Source organism: Anser cygnoides, chromosome 1 (genome assembly GCF_040182565.1).
Source record: "Anser cygnoides isolate HZ-2024a breed goose chromosome 1, Taihu_goose_T2T_genome, whole genome shotgun sequence".
Lineage (NCBI taxonomy): Eukaryota > Metazoa > Chordata > Aves > Anseriformes > Anatidae > Anser > Anser cygnoides.
The window spans coordinates 27,595,092-27,612,927 of record NC_089873.1 but is presented as its reverse complement, the minus strand read 5'-3'; the positions used below and the strand labels follow the sequence as shown (position 1 = coordinate 27,612,927).

The 17,836-nt window shown below is 39.7% G+C and overlaps 1 protein-coding gene across 4 annotated transcripts in view; it reads left to right on the top strand.

Annotated features, from left to right (window-relative positions):
- MET (MET proto-oncogene, receptor tyrosine kinase) overlaps positions 1 to 17,836 on the top strand; it is a 91,282-nt gene that overhangs the window by 58,548 nt on the left and 14,898 nt on the right. For all 4 annotated transcript variants that reach the window (XM_048050996.2, XM_048050994.2, XM_066991365.1 and 1 more), the window contains exons 10-12: positions 602 to 701; positions 9,747 to 9,965; positions 16,852 to 16,998. In XM_048050996.2, the coding sequence (XP_047906953.2) occupies positions 602 to 701; positions 9,747 to 9,965; positions 16,852 to 16,998 (466 nt within the window). The remainder of the gene's footprint in view (positions 1 to 601; positions 702 to 9,746; positions 9,966 to 16,851; positions 16,999 to 17,836) is intronic.

Below are 17,836 nucleotides of genomic sequence, written 5' to 3'. Positions count from 1 at the left end.
CTATATAGCTAAGTGGGTCTCCTACACTGTGTCTGGACATTACACTGATTAGTGAGGAAAATCATTTAATGTGACAAGTCAGCGGTGCTCAGGAGAGCAAATGGATTTTAAAATAGTCTAAATCCAGCAATACATAAATATTATGAATATATATGTATGGTAGTATGTGTGTGTTTTTAAGTGACATATTTATGGTCTCAGTAGCTCTAATCCAAGCCATCTGCCTTTGCCAAAAAAATGTCAGCAGTAAAAAAGACACTTTTTTCAGCACCACTGAAAGCAACAAGTAAGTTAGAAAATATTAAATGCACTCTCTTTTAAATGCACACACATTTGTTTTATATCCTGGCATACCACAGTATTTAAAATTAATTTTCTTTTCTTGTATATGGTTAGTTGTTATAACAAGCGTAAATTTTGTTTCACAGAAAAATAATATCACTGCTCAGAGCTATGCATTTGCATCACCCTGTATATCCCTAATTCTGGTTTTATGTTGTCATTTACTGTAAAATATAATTTGTAATTAAGTTTATCATAGCAGATGTATCATTATCCTACTTATCTTTTTTTTTTTTCTTCTTCTTTTAATTTTCCCTAGTGGTGGAAGTACAATCACAGCTCAGGGAATCAACTTGAACTCAGTGTGCTTTCCTCAGATGGTGATTACTGTACCTAAACTGGGAATGAACTTCTCTGTGGTGAGTCAGTCTTGGAGAAGACAATCTGTTATCTTGTCATCTTCATGTTGTGAATGGCACAGAATTTTCAGTCGAAACACTTCAATTTTTGCCTTGAAACTACAGGGCTTCCACCAACTTTTTGATGTTTTCTTCAAAGAGCATTTCAGTGGAAACATACTTTTGTGTAGGCAAAACTCAACAATAAATTGGAAATTAAAGGGGGAGGAGAACAACAGTTTCTAATAAAATTGTTGCAAAGAAATTAGGCTTTCACAGTACCCAATAACAAGATTTTTATATCACAATTTAAATTCAATGACTAAACACAATGCAATACAGGTATGCCAGATTCACTTGCTATTCAGACATAGCAAGTTCAAGTGTTACTGTGATAGGCAGGAAATGTATTGAAATGGTGACTGTGAAAAGAAAAGGAAAATGGAACAAACGTCAAATAAATAGGAAAATTAAATACGTAAAATCAAGAGTAAGCGTTGTTTAAAAAAAATGCTGATTGCCAAATTACCTGTTGGGGTAAATGTTTCTTAACTTGCCAAAGTTCAGTAACTAAATATTAAGAAAGGTTTGGGCATCTGCAATTTGGATCATCTTCATGAAGATAAATTCAAAACCATCTTTTGTTACCTGAGTTAATAACGTGCAGTATCTTAAATAACATGATCAGATATGGTCATGTGACATACTTTAATTTTTATAAGGCAAAGATGACATTTATTGGCTACTTGGACTGGAACTGTTTCCTGTAACCTTTTGCCTACACATTTGTCTTTTGTCTCTGACATTTTCTCATCCTGTATGGTCTGTTTAGCCTAATTGAAGCTAAATTGACCTACACGCTTTATGACATGCTACACTACTGTTCATATTCTTAGCTTGTTTCTAATGATCATCATACAATATTTCCTGTACTGAATTCTAAGTATTAGACCTAGGTTTGCTCAAAGCATTTTAAATGGTTTGTTAGCAAATTTGCAGTCTTTTATAGTTTCAAGGTCACAATATTCTTCATGATCCTGATTTGTATAATATTATGAGTGTCGGGACCTGAATTTGAGCTGGATGTAATCATGGCTTGTAATTTAATGGGTACAGATTTTAATCTGAAAATTAGTGCCCCTGCAAAGAAATGCAGTGTTCAGTGTTAACAGAAAGACGCTTTACCTATGAGTTGGGAAATACCTATGAGTTGGGAAATAAAACATTTTGGTGAAATCAAACAAACTCAGAATTTCATAGATTTTCAGCATTGTGAGTACAATTATTTCTAAGTCCAAAAGATTTACAAAGTAAAAGATCATTGCTGAAATCAGCTCTCTAGATTTTGCTTTGCATGGATATGAGCTTTCTTTTTAATTTACCTGTTTCCTCTATTCTCTGTTCTGGGAGAATATGCAAAATTGCTTCTCTTCAGGGCCTGATTCTGCACATCTTGCTTGTCAGATTCCCAGTCAAAGAGAGTAGATAATATTTGGAACTCACCGGAGTTCCTAGTCTGACTTAGATTTTTTTTTATATATCTATTGATAAAATTCTCACTCTAACAACAACATATTCTTCAAAATCCATGAAGACTGTGTTTGGAGACTTTGTCAGAATTAGCACAGATTTGAAAGGATCTAATGTAAAGAAGTATATCCATTGTCTAAAAGTGACTGGGAAGTCCAGACAATGAATGCTGTAGAGTTTCCTCTTTTCTTCAGATATTGAGACCACACTTTCCTTTGAGCAGTGGTTTCTTCCCATCCTGCCATTTAACCTGCTGTTGAAAAAAGCCAGGGATGTAGATAGTCAGAATTATGTCCCTTATTCTTTTGCTTTCATACCTTGCAGTGTCCATGATATTTGCCAACACAGAAGAAGAGGCAGGTCTCAGCCTCCTTTTCCATGAGGATATCTGTCCCCTACCACTGTCTATCTCTTTACATAGCTCTAAAAACCTGCCCCAGAATAAAAGAAGCTGTGCATGTGGTCATTCCCCCTGCATTAAGGGATGGACTATAACCTCAAACAGATTGTAATCAAGAGTGTATTATGCTTTGACATTGCCCAAGTATTTTGCTCTATTGAAATTAAAGGCCTCTAGCACTCAGTGGCTTCCCTCTGTGGCAGCCCAGCTCTGCTTGTCATTTGTTCTGCCACCAGTCTTTACCTCAAGCCTATTTCTCAAGGAAGGATATTTGTTCTCAGGGAGAAGGGGAAGATTTAAAAGTGACAAAACAAGGTTGCACTATGCAAGTGAGGAAATTGCTGGTGAAGGATGCCTAATGTTGCAACCTGTCTCATTCTGTGTGGGAGACTCTGAACCCTATGCAAAAAACAAACTTTCATCCAGTCATTCCAAAAACAAATAAGGATGAGGAACTCTTTCCAGCAGGGATCCAGAGCAATGCAATGAGCAGCTATCATGTTAACAAATGAGAAAACAGGTTGTGGTCCTGAATAGACCAAACCCAGACAAACAGTGCAATACAAAACAAAATGATCAAGAAGTCCTCTAGCTGAGGTTAAATTACCTTTTTGCTTCCCTATTTTGAGAGGGGAGTTAACTGAGTCATTTTTTTAATTGTTCCTTTAGCCCTTTTTCTTTTCAGTTTTCTCTCACCAGCCTCCTCCAAGAAGCTGCTTTTGTCAGCATTCAGAAACTCTGGCTCTTGGGAAAACCAAACCCAGCACTGAAACACATCCCAGAGCATCAAAGGAAAGTGCAGCTGGGAGGGACCATAAAGACCTAGCCTGGCCTACTTCCCTGCAGCAGGAGCAAATGTACCCAGACGACTGCCTGACAGATATTTGTCTAGGATGTTATTAAAGCTCCTTGTGAAGGAAATTTCACAACCTCGCTTAAACAAGTTTGGGAGAGAGAGGCTCTACCTGCTTACCTAGTGGTTTGGAAAGACTTCTTTCCAATAATTAACCAAAATCCCAGCTGTTAATGCTCTGTCTTCTTTTTTAACCCTCAGTGGACACAAACAACAGATTACCTGTCCCTCCTGCTAATTTTACTTACACCATGGTCTGATTCAGCCTTTCTTTTTTCCAGTTTAAACAAACCAAGCTGCTCCAACCTTGCCTGATAATTGTTGTTTCTTAGAGCTCTGCTCATTCTTTCTGCCACCTCCCAGACATCCTCTTATTTGCCTAAAACTGGTTGCATCTGACTTAAAAGAGCTCTCTCCTTTTGCTGCCATCTCTTTGTCCCCAAACCCTTAATTCACTCCACCAGGCTTAACTGTGGTCTGGATCCCCAGTGGAGTCACGGTGTGAGTGGAGGGTCACTGCCATGAGCAGCAGGAGCTGTAAGGGGTGCTCTACAACCCAAAGCCTCAGGGGGCAGAGCCAACTTGCATGCCTTGGGGCATTTGCTCTCCTCTGCCTCTTTCTTTCCATCCCAGAGGGAGAGATGAGCAGTAGAGCTGGCAAATGAGTTTCTATGAAACAACTCCCGGTAAGAAATGCAGTTTCACTGGAATTGAAAAGTTTGGTGTGTAATATGCCAGCCTCCTGTAGAAGAAACATTTAAGTTTAGGGCTGGTAGTAGCTTAGCGATTCCACTGTTCACAGGCCACACAGGTCTGAGCAGAAGCGACTGTGGTGCAGGTTCAGGCCCACAGACCACCTATCCACTCTGTGATTATAAGAAATTCTTTACTCAGAGGGTGGTGAGGCACTGGGACAGGTTGCCCAGAGAAGCTGTGGATGCCCCATCCCTGGAGGTGTTCAAGGCCAGGCTGGATGGGGCTTTGGGCAACCTGGTCTGGTGGGAGGTGTCCCTGCCCATGGCAGGGGGGTGGAACTGGGCGGTCTTTAAGGTCCCTTCCAACCCAAACCATTCTATAATTCTTTAACTATTCTAAGTTGACTATATCAGCTCTCATGCTTGCAGTTCAGTATTTCTGAAATTTTCTGTTCTATAAGGTAAAAATGCCTTGCTTCAATTTTATCATTTTCTTTTCATATTTATTTAAATTTCATTGAAATTATTCAATACTGTGTTCACACTAATTGTGTTTATATTACATTCCACTAACACTATCAAAATAATATGTCTTGCCTTCTTCAAATTCGGTATTTCAACACGAGTGAAAAAAATATTCTACAGTTATTGAACCATATGTTTCAGCATTTGCAATGTGTTTCTTTTTAATTTCTGTTTCATTAGTTCATTTGACCATTTGTTCCGATTAGGAACAAAAAATATGAATCTGGGGTGTTCTGCATAAATTACTCCTCCCGAGAGCTCTAGATAATGCATAAGGATGCACTAACCCTCTCACTTAGGCTCACGTGTTCAGTTCCAGTGTGAGATGCACAAGGAAGGAAGCAGCTTATTCCTTCCACTCACTTTGTACTGTGCCTGTGTAAAAGCTTGGTGTGGTTTGGGATGATGTTTGATCAGGAGCCTATTTACAAAATGAGTACCTTCTAACTTCTGCTATAAGTCCTGCTAGAAGCTTGAGGCCAATATTTTCTCTTTGACAGCATGTATTTTGCATTGGTTCCCCAGTAACAAACAAGTTGTCATTTGGGGATCCTTTGCTGTAGCATTTTGAAAGTTCCATCCATTAATTAATTCAGATACATATTCCCACTGCTTAATCCCTTCTAACTATGAATCTGCCAAGATGTCCAAGGTTGCAAACCTAAGGAAAAGCACCTTTTAATGAATGATCTCCAACAACAACTGACCCTGTAGCTATGCAAGATCATCTATTTCCACAGACTTTTAATTATCTCTTCAATAAGTAGCCTCTTGAATAATCTATAGTATTTCTTAATTACTCCCTGCTAGATGCCATTTCCTGTTGTGCTGCAGGAGAATTTTAAAATACCCTAAAGTTTTTTCTACATTTAAAGTCCCTTAACAATCTCTATTCGTAATACCCATCAAACTGCCTAGAATTCACCTGAGAGTGTCAAGCTTAGATTTGTTAAATAATGAGAGAAGAAATTCCCTGGGAACTGTGGATGGTGAGCATGTGATTATCGAAGTTATTCCTGATTATGTATCCAAACATGCTGAGGTTCAGATCTTCCAGTTATGTTGACTCTGTATGTTAAAGCTGCCACAGAAGCCCAGAAAAGAATTTCCCTCATGAAGGTGAACCATGGCCTTTCTGTGCTGAATCTGTATCTCATGTACATCTCTTGCAAAGGAAATAGTTCAGTGACAGGTGTCAGTGAAAAGCCTAAGTTGTGAACTCATAGGGTTCCCTGGGGTGCACTGCTGTCAGGCACGTTAACCATCCCAAACCCAAGGAGGAGACTGGGCTCCCAGTCAGTATCAGCCATGTTGTGTGAAGGGCTGGCTGTCAGACTCAGTAGAAAGAAAGGGTTTATTCTACCTTCTGGTCCAGTGATCTCATAGACTGGAAGTATCATCTCCCTTGCTTTCATCCAGTAAGACAACTAGAATAAAAATGGTACTGAACCATTAGTACCATTTCTTGCACCACCTGAAATGACAGCAAAAGCCCATGAGTCCTCTGAAAAATCTTGAAGATATCCTGATTGAGTGTCGCTGCTCAGTTTCTCACCTACACATAAAAGCTTTCTGAACGGGTTTTCCTCAAGCTGGACTTGCCTTCCCATCTCTCTTCTGAGAGATCATCCTTTGGCAGACACAGCTGGACAGTCTCCCAGTCTGACTTTAACCTCATTCAACTTTCATTTCTCACTGGAACTCCAAAAGTTTAGATTTTTTATAAAAGGACAAATTGGCCCTTTTCTCCTGTCTGACTGCTACAGATCCTGTAATACACATCTGACTGCCCCTCTCTTATCTGGGTCAGTTGCTGGGAGACCTTTGGAGCTCTGAGATCCTCCCTCATATTTTTCCTGTTGTTGTTTCAGATGAAAAAAAATTGAATTGGGCACCGAAGTTCAGATTCTGTAGGTCAGGTTTGAATTAATTGCCTCAAGGGTCATATTTTACAAATGAAGCAAGAATACATACCTTTAAGTGATGAGTCATATGCATTGTGCAATGGATTATTATTCCCTTTGGGGTATAGTATTTACTTATGCTTGTGAAATGTTCCATAATTTTTACATCTTTTCTTCCTTATTGTCCTTAGATGTAGATTATATTCGCAGGACGAGTGCAGGTTTAGTTTTTAAAGGGAATGTACTTTAAAGTCTAATTAAATAAAATTTAAAGGTGCTGGGTGATAGGCAGTATCTTAATTGAGTAGGCAATAGATTGAGTTAGTTTTTTTCTTATAGATCCTCAATCCAATATTTCTTGAAAACTAAACCATCATATTCTTCAATTGCTAAAACCAATTTCAAGGTAAAAATGTCATGTCAAATCATGTACCAATAAGGGCATTGCAAATAAGATTTTTCTTGACCTTACCAATCAGTCACATTGCATCCCCTCCAAAGAGTATTATTAGATTTTTATCATTCTCTGAAAGCATCCTCTTCAGAGACCAGCCTGATAAAGTAAAGTATCTGGTTCTAATGGATAGCCACAAACAAAGTTATGAATACCACTGCTATTCATTTAACAGACATCAGTACTCTACAGTAGATAAAAAGACTAATGAATTTACATTAATCAAATAAATATAATGATTACCTAGGACATATTTGGTTTTATAATTATATATTTTAGTAATCTCTTTTTAGAATCGACACAATATGATAGATAACTTTACAAATATTCATATATCATGGGAAAACATGACTTGATCATATATTATACTAATGATGCACCTTATTATTACCATACTGATTCAAATGAAGTTCTAGATCCATGGCATCTCATAATAAAGCATGAGATATGGTAAATGGTGTACATCAAGGAAGGACAAAAATACTCTAATACTGTAAGCAAACGGAGGAAAAATCTGCCTTGACTTGTGTCCCACAGATTACCTTGTTTTTATGGGAGGGTGCACATATATTTCAGAATTTGTGCTAGGAATCTAACCAGGCTGTTAATTTCATGGGTGCAAGTCCCCCTAGTGTCACTGAGAGCTACACCAAGTTATTTAACTGAGCACAGAACTCATGGCTCACAGATATGTAGACCTTGCAGTAGAGCTTTAAAAGTCTAATGTTCAGTTTCAGAGCCTTAAAAATGTTTCTCTGGGCAGATTAAAGTTTTCATAATATTATGCGAAGAAACATGAATTACTATGGTGATAAGAAAAAGTGCTGACATCTAATTTAATCATACTTTCAAAGTTAATGTGAATATATAACTGATACAGTTTGAACTGTTATGTCACTGATTTGAAACACAGCAAAATTACATTGCATTAATTTAGCATATTACAGACAAATGTAAACTAATTTCACAGCTTCCTCAGGCAGCATTTTATAATGAGAACCAATTTAATTTGCAAAACAAAACAGAAAAAAATATATATTTTATCCCTCTCTAGATGCACAAAGACATTTAACAGCACTGTTGGGTTTCCAGGGAAATTCCTTGTAGAACAAATGTAAGATTTATGATGACTAGGTTATAAACCCCATTGTCACTGGGCCACGTCAGCCACTCTATTGAAAAAAAAAAAAAAAGAAAGTGAGAAAGTGTAATGTCTGGGACAGTGTACAGGGAACTACTTGCACAAGGCTTACACAACGCAAAAGCAAAAAAGCTGCTCTGCAGCATGTGTGGTGCTGCCCAGCACCCACCAAGCCTCCCATCGAGGCTCGTAGATGTGCTGTTGATATTATAATCCAATTAGACATCTAGAAACCTCTACAGTCAAGAGAGAAAAGTTGATCCTTCTGGAGTGCTGTTCATCTAATTAAAGCTGTTGTCCAAAACAGATCAGACGAACTTCTCTCGAGGTGAGCGTGTTTCACTCTGTTGACTATAAGGGAGTTTAGACAACTAACTCCAGTGTAGGTGACTGGATGCAGGCGGGATGAATCCCACCTGCAAGGATTCATGCTGTCCCTGTAAACTGACCAAACTCAGCTTCAGATCAAGCTGCCTTGCTTGCAACACGGGAATCCTTTGGTGGAGGACCAGGGTCCATCCCATCTGTCTCAAGAGACCCGTGTCAAAGTACTACAGCATGGATAGAAGCACCCTGGCCAGATATTTGACTCTGGATCGCAGCTCCAAGGCACAGAGCACTCCCTGGCAGGTCTTCTGGAGCATGCGGCTCACTAGCATCTTTCCCCTGGGAAGCACGGCTTGGTCCAGAGCATGCCTTAAGTGGGAATAATTGCAAGCTGGGGGAAAACGTGGCTTCACACCTGTTGTCAGCCAGGTTCTGCATGGCGTTGAGGTGCAAACATCTCATCCCCACTCATGTGGGGAGATACAGCATGAAGCATGTCCTGCAGCCAACAGTCCCAGGAGGGACTTGTATTACACCAGCACACCTAAGCACCAAATTCCACGCTTTCAGGGTCTTACAAATACCTTTTTAGAAAGAAGATATGCTTTGTTGAACTTTCATGGCCCAAATTCCCACAGAGGTGTTGGCTTTAAAGCACTTTCTCACAGAGTCCGTAGTTCCCTTCTGGTAGAAACGTAGCAGCTCAGCTGCACCGTGAGTAAACAGTGCTTTACTTTTGTTTTCCACTATTTCAGTCAGATGCATTGGCCCTATTTTTATCTTCTCCTCTGGTCCCTTGCTATTGTAGTATAAAAGGAAGAGAAGTCCATGTTGTAGTCACTCTTACATAGGCTGGATAAACTGAGTTATGGCTGCTTTGTGTCCCAGTACAGCCCAGTGAAGGGGTAGCCTCCGGATGGTCCTTGGCATTGGAAATCATTTTCCACTAATTATCTTCAAAATATTTACTTTAAAAGCACTGTGAACAATCAGGCCAGGAAGCTTGTTTACTTGAACATTTCCTCAACAAGAGTGCAAACACCATTGAGTTTTTACACTTTTCTCCCAACTCTAAACAAACATTGTGTAGCCCTGCTCAGGATTTTGCTGTGGTTAAAGAAGAACAAGACCTCTGGTGTTTATTTTTTCAATATATGTATATTGTTAAAGAAAAGCTATGTTCATCAGTTACTTCCTATGCACGCACTTACTCCAATTATTTCTTTCTTTCTTATAGGCATGTAGCCACCGCTCTAGCTCAGAGATAATCTGCTGTACAACTCCTTCCCTGAAAGCCTTCAACCTTCAACCACCCTTTGTAACCAAAGTGTTTTTTATTTTTGATGGTGTCAGCTCTTTGTACTTTGATTTTGATTATGTAAATAATCCTGTATTTAAGCATTTTGAAAAGCCAGTGTTCATATCAAGAGGCAACCCAAATGTTCTGGAAATTAAGGTAAGAAATGTTGAAGTAAGTTTTTAAATTATTATTTTTTTACACAATAGAAGTATTCATAAATGCACTGAAAGTTGTGAAGAACACATCAGCAGCGTTCTGTGGAACAGACATTTTGATGAAGTAGAGGAAGCCCCGAGGAAACAAAGGCAGGGAGGGACTGAGTACAGTGTGTTCAGGACTGCGTTCATCCAAGCCCCCAGTTGTTGCAACCTAAAAGATAAAGAGGTGAAACCAAAGACGTACCAGGGCTGTTACTGTGATCAGGTAGAGAGGGAGAGGGGCTTTCCTTGTCCTCTGGGCCCCAGCTGGGGTGACCAGGCTGCATCAGCTTCTGACTACTATAAGCTACGTCAACAGTTCAGAATTAAACATGGCCAGCAGCCCAGAACCTGAAGTGTGCGGTCTGCGTGTGAGTCCTGGCTCTTACTGTCATACGGTTTTGCATCCTTCCCCATGGAAGATGTGGAGTTACCTTTGAGAAGTGTCCCAGCAACTTTGGCTCTCTAGAGCTGAGGGAAATTCCGGTCTGTGCACAAAGTCACTCATGAAGATCAGTCACCACTGTAGCCTAAATATTTATGGACCCATGAAAAATGCAAAGTTGATGCTGAGTGCCAGTTAAAAGAGAACTCAGAATAGCCTAGGCGGCACTGAGAAACATCTCTCAGGAATCTGGGTCCCTCAGAGGCACAGTTTGCTTTGTATAAAGTGCTGCACAGAAAGTTAAATCAATTTTTGAGTCTGATTTCCTAAATTGTAGTGTGTTACTGATTTAAAGTTTCAAATAGAAACAGGGTAAATACAGGTATTTCTAATTTATAATGAACATGGATGAAAATTTGTTATTATGTACATTTCATTTCCATAGAATGTTTACAATTTGTATGGCATACAATATATAAAAATCTTTAAAGAACAGAATCAACCTTAATGGTGGGGTCATTTTTTCATGAGCTCTGTGAGCCAACACATTTTCAAGCCATGAAATCTGTGACGCCTGAGGTCTTTGACTCCAAGATGATCTGGTGACCCAATTCTGGGCTGCAGAAAATCGGACAGTTACCTGAGAGTCTCTGTCTGTCATGCTGGGTTCCAGTCAAACCCTCTGAATATTGATCTGACACCACAAAATGTTTTGGGCAAATTCCAAAGAATGATCACTCTGGGATCTAAACTTAGAAGCACAGAAATAAAATACTAGTTCTTAATCCAAAGACAAAGAGAAGCATGTAGAGAAGAACAGGAAACTATAATGGAGCAGGTTTACTTAGGAGCTCACAGGTCCTTTTTTGAGCAAAATCACTCAATGCAGGGTGAACTTTTGCCTGTTCATGGAAAAAGACTAGAAAGAGTTCTGGTGTGCAGATTAACAGAGAGCTGGGAATACATAGCTTTGGTATGGCTCAATGCCTCTGTGCAGTGACAGCAGCAGTTTCCAGTGATTTCCAGGTCATGTATTTCAACCAATTGGAAAGAAGGAAGAGTAATTTGAGAAGAATCATGGAATAAATCAGATTGGAAGAAACCTTTGGAGGTCTTCATAGTCTAACCCCCTTGCTCAAAGCAGGGCAAAGTTAAAAATTTGGTCAGGTTGCCTATGGCCTTGTCCAGATGAGTTTTGAAAATCTCCAACAAGGATGGAGATTTTACAGCTAAAAAAAAAAAAAAAAATACAGCTCCTCTCGCTTTGCCTTATGCACCTTGTGCTTCAGCATCTTTCCCGTCTCAGTGGCCCTCTGCTGAGATTCGCTCAGATTGTCTTTATCTCTCTTTTACTGCTGGGCCCAAAACTCAGCAAAATTCTCCAGGTGTGGCTTCACAAGTGCTGAGCAGAGAAGAACAATGACCTTTTTCCATCTCATGGCTATGCTGCTGCTAAAATACTTGGTGAGCCTTCATCACTACAACAGCACGTTGCCACCTTATTTTACCTCGTGGTCCACCAGGACCCCCAAGTCTTTTTCTGCAAAGTGACTTTCTGCCCTGCTGTCCCTACATATCCTGGTGCATGGGCTTATTCCATCCCAGGTGCAGAACTGAGTATCTGTATTTGTTGAATTTATAAGTTTTCTGCTGGCACGTTCCCCCGGCATGCTGCAGGCCCTCTGAGCAGTGATTCTGCTCTCCAGTATCAGTCATTTGCCTATGTTTAATGACATCTGAAAGCTCAAAAGACAGTGCATCCTTTCCCTTTGTCCAGGTTGTTGATGAAGATTTTAAACAGTATTGGTCCCAGCATCCCCCCTTGAGAAATCCCCCACTTGTCAGACTCGTAATCTTTCAACTGATGGTCCAGTCAGTTTTTTACACAATTTATAGTCCACTCATCCAGTCCATATCATGCCAATTTGTTTTCAATACTAGGACAGACTGTGTTGCAAACCTCGCTAAAAGCAAGGTAGACATTGTCAAGTGCCCTCTCTTCACCTACAGAGCCCGTCATCTCCTTACAGAAAGCACTTGGGCAAAATCTACTTTTGGGAATCCTGTTCTGGCTGTTTCCAGTTGCCTTCTTGTCCTTCCTCTGCCTGGAAATCCTTCCATGAGAACTTGCTTCATAATCTTCCCCAGGCACTTAGGTTAAAAATTAAGTGTTTTTTTAAACTTTCTTATTACTTTACTTTTGAACCCTTTATTCTCCCTTAAGGAGAAGTCCCTAGTGCTATTTATTGTAAAGAAGAAGATAATGAGATAGAAAGGCTGGTTGAGGACTGTCCTACTGACCACTGACCAAAGTAACAATTTTGTAGGATTGATGTCACCTTGTAGTCATGGCACGCAAGGCAGATGTCTACCTAAGCCTGATTATTTCCTGGCAACCAACTGGAGAATGACATTAGTGAAAGCTGGTCTCCTAGAACAAAGCATGAACAAGCACCAATTTAACATCCTCTTCTAAATAGAATTAGTTATAGTGGGATGCTTCCATCAAAACAGTGAGGTGGCTTTCAGAAATTATTGTAGGGAGCCAAAAGATCATTACAAGCCATATTGGCAACACTTTTCTCTAGCCCCGTACTCCCATACAAAAATACACACACGTTTACATGCCTCATGGTCATATTTTGTGTGGTAATTAAGCAAGCTCAGCATGAAATTAAATGGCAGCTTGCTTCAGTGAACAGACTGTTCTACCAAACCAAAGTTCTTTTATCTTTTTCTTAATTAGTTTCAGAGAGGTGGAGGGAGCTTTTATCACAAGTTTTTCAATCAAACTAATCTACTGTGACATATTTAGCTTTCATCAAATGATGGTGGGTACCGATTGAAAGGTGCTGTTTGGTTTCCCCTGATGACCATAAGATGTTTTTGTAAGAAAATGTTAAATGCAAGGAAACATTAAGTCTTCTATCTAAACACAGTCAGGGCACTGTGCGCCACGAATGCCAGCCTTTCTAGTCTTCACTGCCAGCCCTTTTGTCTTCCGCACTACCAAGTCTCTCAAGGACCTACATCATCATTGCCTTCCTCTGCCAAGTATGTGACTCTTTGAAGTCTATCGCTGCCCACCATTCCCCGGTCAGAGCGGTCACGGCAGAGTGGCTTGAGGCACTTCCCTGCTTCAACACCACAAAGACGCTACTTCAGAAGTGCTCCCATCTCCTGCCAACATGGGAAGCTCACAGGGCGGGCAAAATTCCGGCATTTCTCTGCTGGAGATAACTGAAGAAATGAGTCTGCTAAAGAGCACAGAATCTGCTCACCACCTCCCACAGGAGCCACTGACCTGGGCCAGAAAGAACTGGACAGTTTGTACAGAGGACTAGGTCCTGTACTGATTTCCTCTATGCCTCTGCTCAGAAGACTATCCCCCAGACTTGGCAAAAGGCATTTGATCTCTCTGCAAGCGCCGTTGGGGTATGAACAAAGAAACTCGTAGTCTAGTCATTTTCCCTTTAAAGCCTCAGGTCACTTTGCACAGTTGGGAACTTCCACCTGAGGTCAGGGGGGGAAAGCAACCTGTCCTTAGATATTACGAGCGATAACACATTGCAGACACAAGATAACCCCTATCAGCATTGCTTGGCAGCTCGTATTTGCCATGGGGGAACGTGTCCTAACTCTGCCATGGCATCACTTTGGGGGCCCTTGAAAATGTACTTCAATGGCCTCTTGATGAAAGGCAGCTCTTGCAAGTGCTGCAGCAGACCCAAGGTTTTCAAGGTTTTGGGACTGTGTGTCAGGTCACTTACCCTCACCCTCTGAGGGCTGCAGCAGCTCTTCCACTGCTTCCCTCCACCCAATCCTGGAGCACTAGTGTGAGCAGAGCAGGCACCAGTGGGGAAGGGGCCTTGCCTTTCCCCGTGTGTCACTTTTTTTTGTTTTACTTCTGGTAATTGCCTGAGGTGCACGGCCTGCAGAGGCCTGGCATGGTCAGGAGTGGTACTGTAAGAGGTTGCCCAGGGAGGTGGTGGAATCACCGTCCCTGGGGGTGTTAAGGAAAGGTTGGACCTGGTGCTTAGGGACATGGTTTAGTGGGTGGTATTGGTGGTAGGGGGATGGTTGGACCAGATGAACTTGGAGATTTCTTCCAACCTTAATGATTCCATGATTCTATGCACCAAGCCAGTGCTGGAGCTCTGCATGCTTCCTGAAGAGGCCTATGCCTAGGTGACTAACATCTATTTATAAATATAAAACCTTTGACAAGGAAATAAGTAGCACAATTTTTTACGTTACACATCACATTAGAGATCTTGAGATCTGTTCTCTGCCACATCTGTCCTAAAACAATAGGTCAAGATTTAATCCCCTAGTCTATTGCTAAACCAATCCAACACATCCATTGTGAGATAATCTTAAGAAACGCTTCTTGTTCATTTACAGGTCAGTCTGTTTTTCATCTTCTTTCACATGTCACAGAAAATTATGTTTCTGTTAATGTCCAGTCTGAGAGTGCAATGGAAATATCTCTGAGCAAGCTTAAGTGGAAGCTCTACTGCAGTAACTCCTCGTTCTTCCCTATTTAATCTGCTCTGTTTAGGAATCCCAAAAATTCTTCTGACACTGATATCAAAATTTCCACACCACAGTTTTCAGTTTTTATACTGCTTCTAGACTTTCATCCAAATTATTCCTCTGTCTCTAAAGTTGTAAGGTAGTTAGCTAGTCTATCAGATTGGTTTGTGACAGCTACGCAGAATAATAACTGTATACTTCAGCTTGCAGGTAAGGACATTACTCAGCAAGTAGGAGGTAATATGCATTTTAAAATAGGAAATATTGCTTCCCGGTTCTCACTGGAGTCAATTTCCTCATTTTCTTAAAATCATATGTAAATTCTTTGGTCCTTAGAAGAACAAAACAACTGTTTGAAAGAGTTCTGAAACTTTTTATATAGACAGATATTATACAGAATATTTTTGAGACTATGATATATTAGTGGTAATATAATGGTAATGGTAATAAATAAAAACTACTGCCTTCATTATAACTAGCTAATGACCACCCTAGGAAATGTCAGTATGTTTTTTCCTTTGAGTAAGCAACAGTTTTGGCGGAGAAAATTTTCTGAGATGTAGTGCAGAAGAAAAAGAGAGGCAACTCATCCACACTCTCTAGGACAATAAATTTATCAGGAAGATGGAAGACCCAAATTGAGTTCTTTTGAGATACATGATTCAAAAGAAAGATTTGAACTTGAATGGCTCACAGTCTGCAGTAAGTTTCCAGACTAATAAACACTAAACAGTGAATCAATGCTCCCTGGTCCACTGAATACTCAACACCAAAAAGAATGGCTCCACGAATGGCTTAGATAGACAAAAGTGAGCAAAATGGACTTTTTCTGCCAGCAGTTAAAAAGCACTCACCTGGGGTGTGGCTTTGCTGGTCAAAATAGGACACTAAACTGGCTCTCCTATATTTTTATTACAATTTCTCCAGAGCTCTTTCTGATTTTGTAGCAGACATAAAAAATATATTACAAAATAACATTTATTTTGCCCTTCAGAATGGGTTTCTTGTTTTCATTTCAGTAGACGAAGCCTCACATCAGTGTCAGGCATGATGCCTTTCTCCCTTCTCATGAAAAACTCCCAGTTCAGCCCACATCAATAGACCATATTGCTGTTACTCCCCATCCTCCCTTTTCCCCTTTTACTCCTTCGTAATATGCCTGTTCTTTAATCTTATCTAAGCTGAACTGTACACAGGTCAGGGCAGAACTGCAGCTTCCTAAATACCGATGTAGTCCTGAGCACAAAAGATCCTGACCTTGGCCTTTGGACACTACTATGCCACAATACAAGAAGGAATAATATTTCATCCAAGTCTAGGATGTGAAGGCAGGTTTTCTGAGTAGAGAGTGCACTTTTCATGTCATTTTTACCAGGGTTTGTTCTGCTTTCGGTCTATGGAACGTGGTTCTGACAGATTTGTGCATTTTTATGATTACAATTTGCTTGCTCTTTTTTGAAAGCTTCACTCCCTCAACCGTAACTAGTTGCAAAACAAAATATTTGAGATGCCTTTAGTTTGTGGATAATATAATGACAGTCTTGTATAAACAACAGGATCACATAATGCTTTCTTTCTTGTGCAAATTATGCAAAAATCTAAACAGGACCATCAGAAATTATTCCTCAAACATTTGCATTTTTAGAAGTCCTTATGGGCTGTATGAGTGTTAGTGACAGGAGATTTTATCCTTAAACATTATCATCTCCCCCTCTCTGGCCTGTCAGTCAAACTCCCGTTTACATGAATAAACCTGTTATATGCGCATCGACAGGGCAATATAAACTTGTGTTAGTCTGTTTTCTTTCACAATCGTTTTTCCATTAAAAACATTTTACAAGGTAATGAAAGGCCTTCTCCTTAACTTTCATGAGGTGGTTATGTAATATTAGATTGATTTTTTCTTTTTTTTTTTCTTTCCAAGGGAAATTATATTGATTCAGAAGCTGTTAAAGGAGAGGTGCTAAAAGTTGGAAATAAAAGCTGTGAAAACCTCCTCCTGCAGTCAGAATCAATTCTGTGTACGGTTCCAAGTGATCTCCTGAAATCCAACAGTGAGCTAAATATAGAGGTGAGGCAGCTACACGGCACATGCAATATTCATGTCACTTTTATTATCAATGCCAATGACACTGTTGAACCTACAAACTTCAAATATAGGCCTAAGCCTGTGTTTACAGAGATATCTCTATCCATGTGTGTTTGGGACGGAAATTCAAATAATATTGACTTTTTTAAAATAAATGTTATCATCATTGCTGTTATTACCCATTTGTACAGAGACTTTCTGGAGCCTTAGGCACAAAACAGGACCTAAACTAAGAAGCACAGAAATAGAATGCTAGTTCTTAGTCCAAAGACGAGAGGAACTGTATGGGGAAGAACAGGAAACTGTAATGGAGTAGGTTTACTTTTGAGTTCACAAATCCTTTTTCAGAAAAATATTCTGATACAGTAAATAGGGTCAGATCCTTTCTGAAGGATTTTTTTCTATGTTATATATGTATATATTATAAATATATATAATTTAGTTTCTTTAGTTCTGTAAGATGCAGACACCGAGAAGAAATGTTTGAGTTTCACCATTGCTGTAAATGTGGTCTCACTAGAGTCATTCAGAGTTCTACAGCAGATTTAAACTGTAGGCAGTTTTTACCAACTGATTCATAGAATAAGACACAAATCCTTCAGAATCTATTTTTTTATATATATATAAAAATGTAAAAGCATGGGGAGGGGGTTACATTTGAACAAATCAAAGTTGCAGAGCATGGACTCTGATTCATTGAAAACAGTGGAAACTTTGGAAGTCAGCTAAGTATGACCAGGATCGAAGTCTATGTAAACTCAATGAAATCCTGGTATTTTACGTGTTACTACAATCTAAATAAATAATAATCATTAAATTA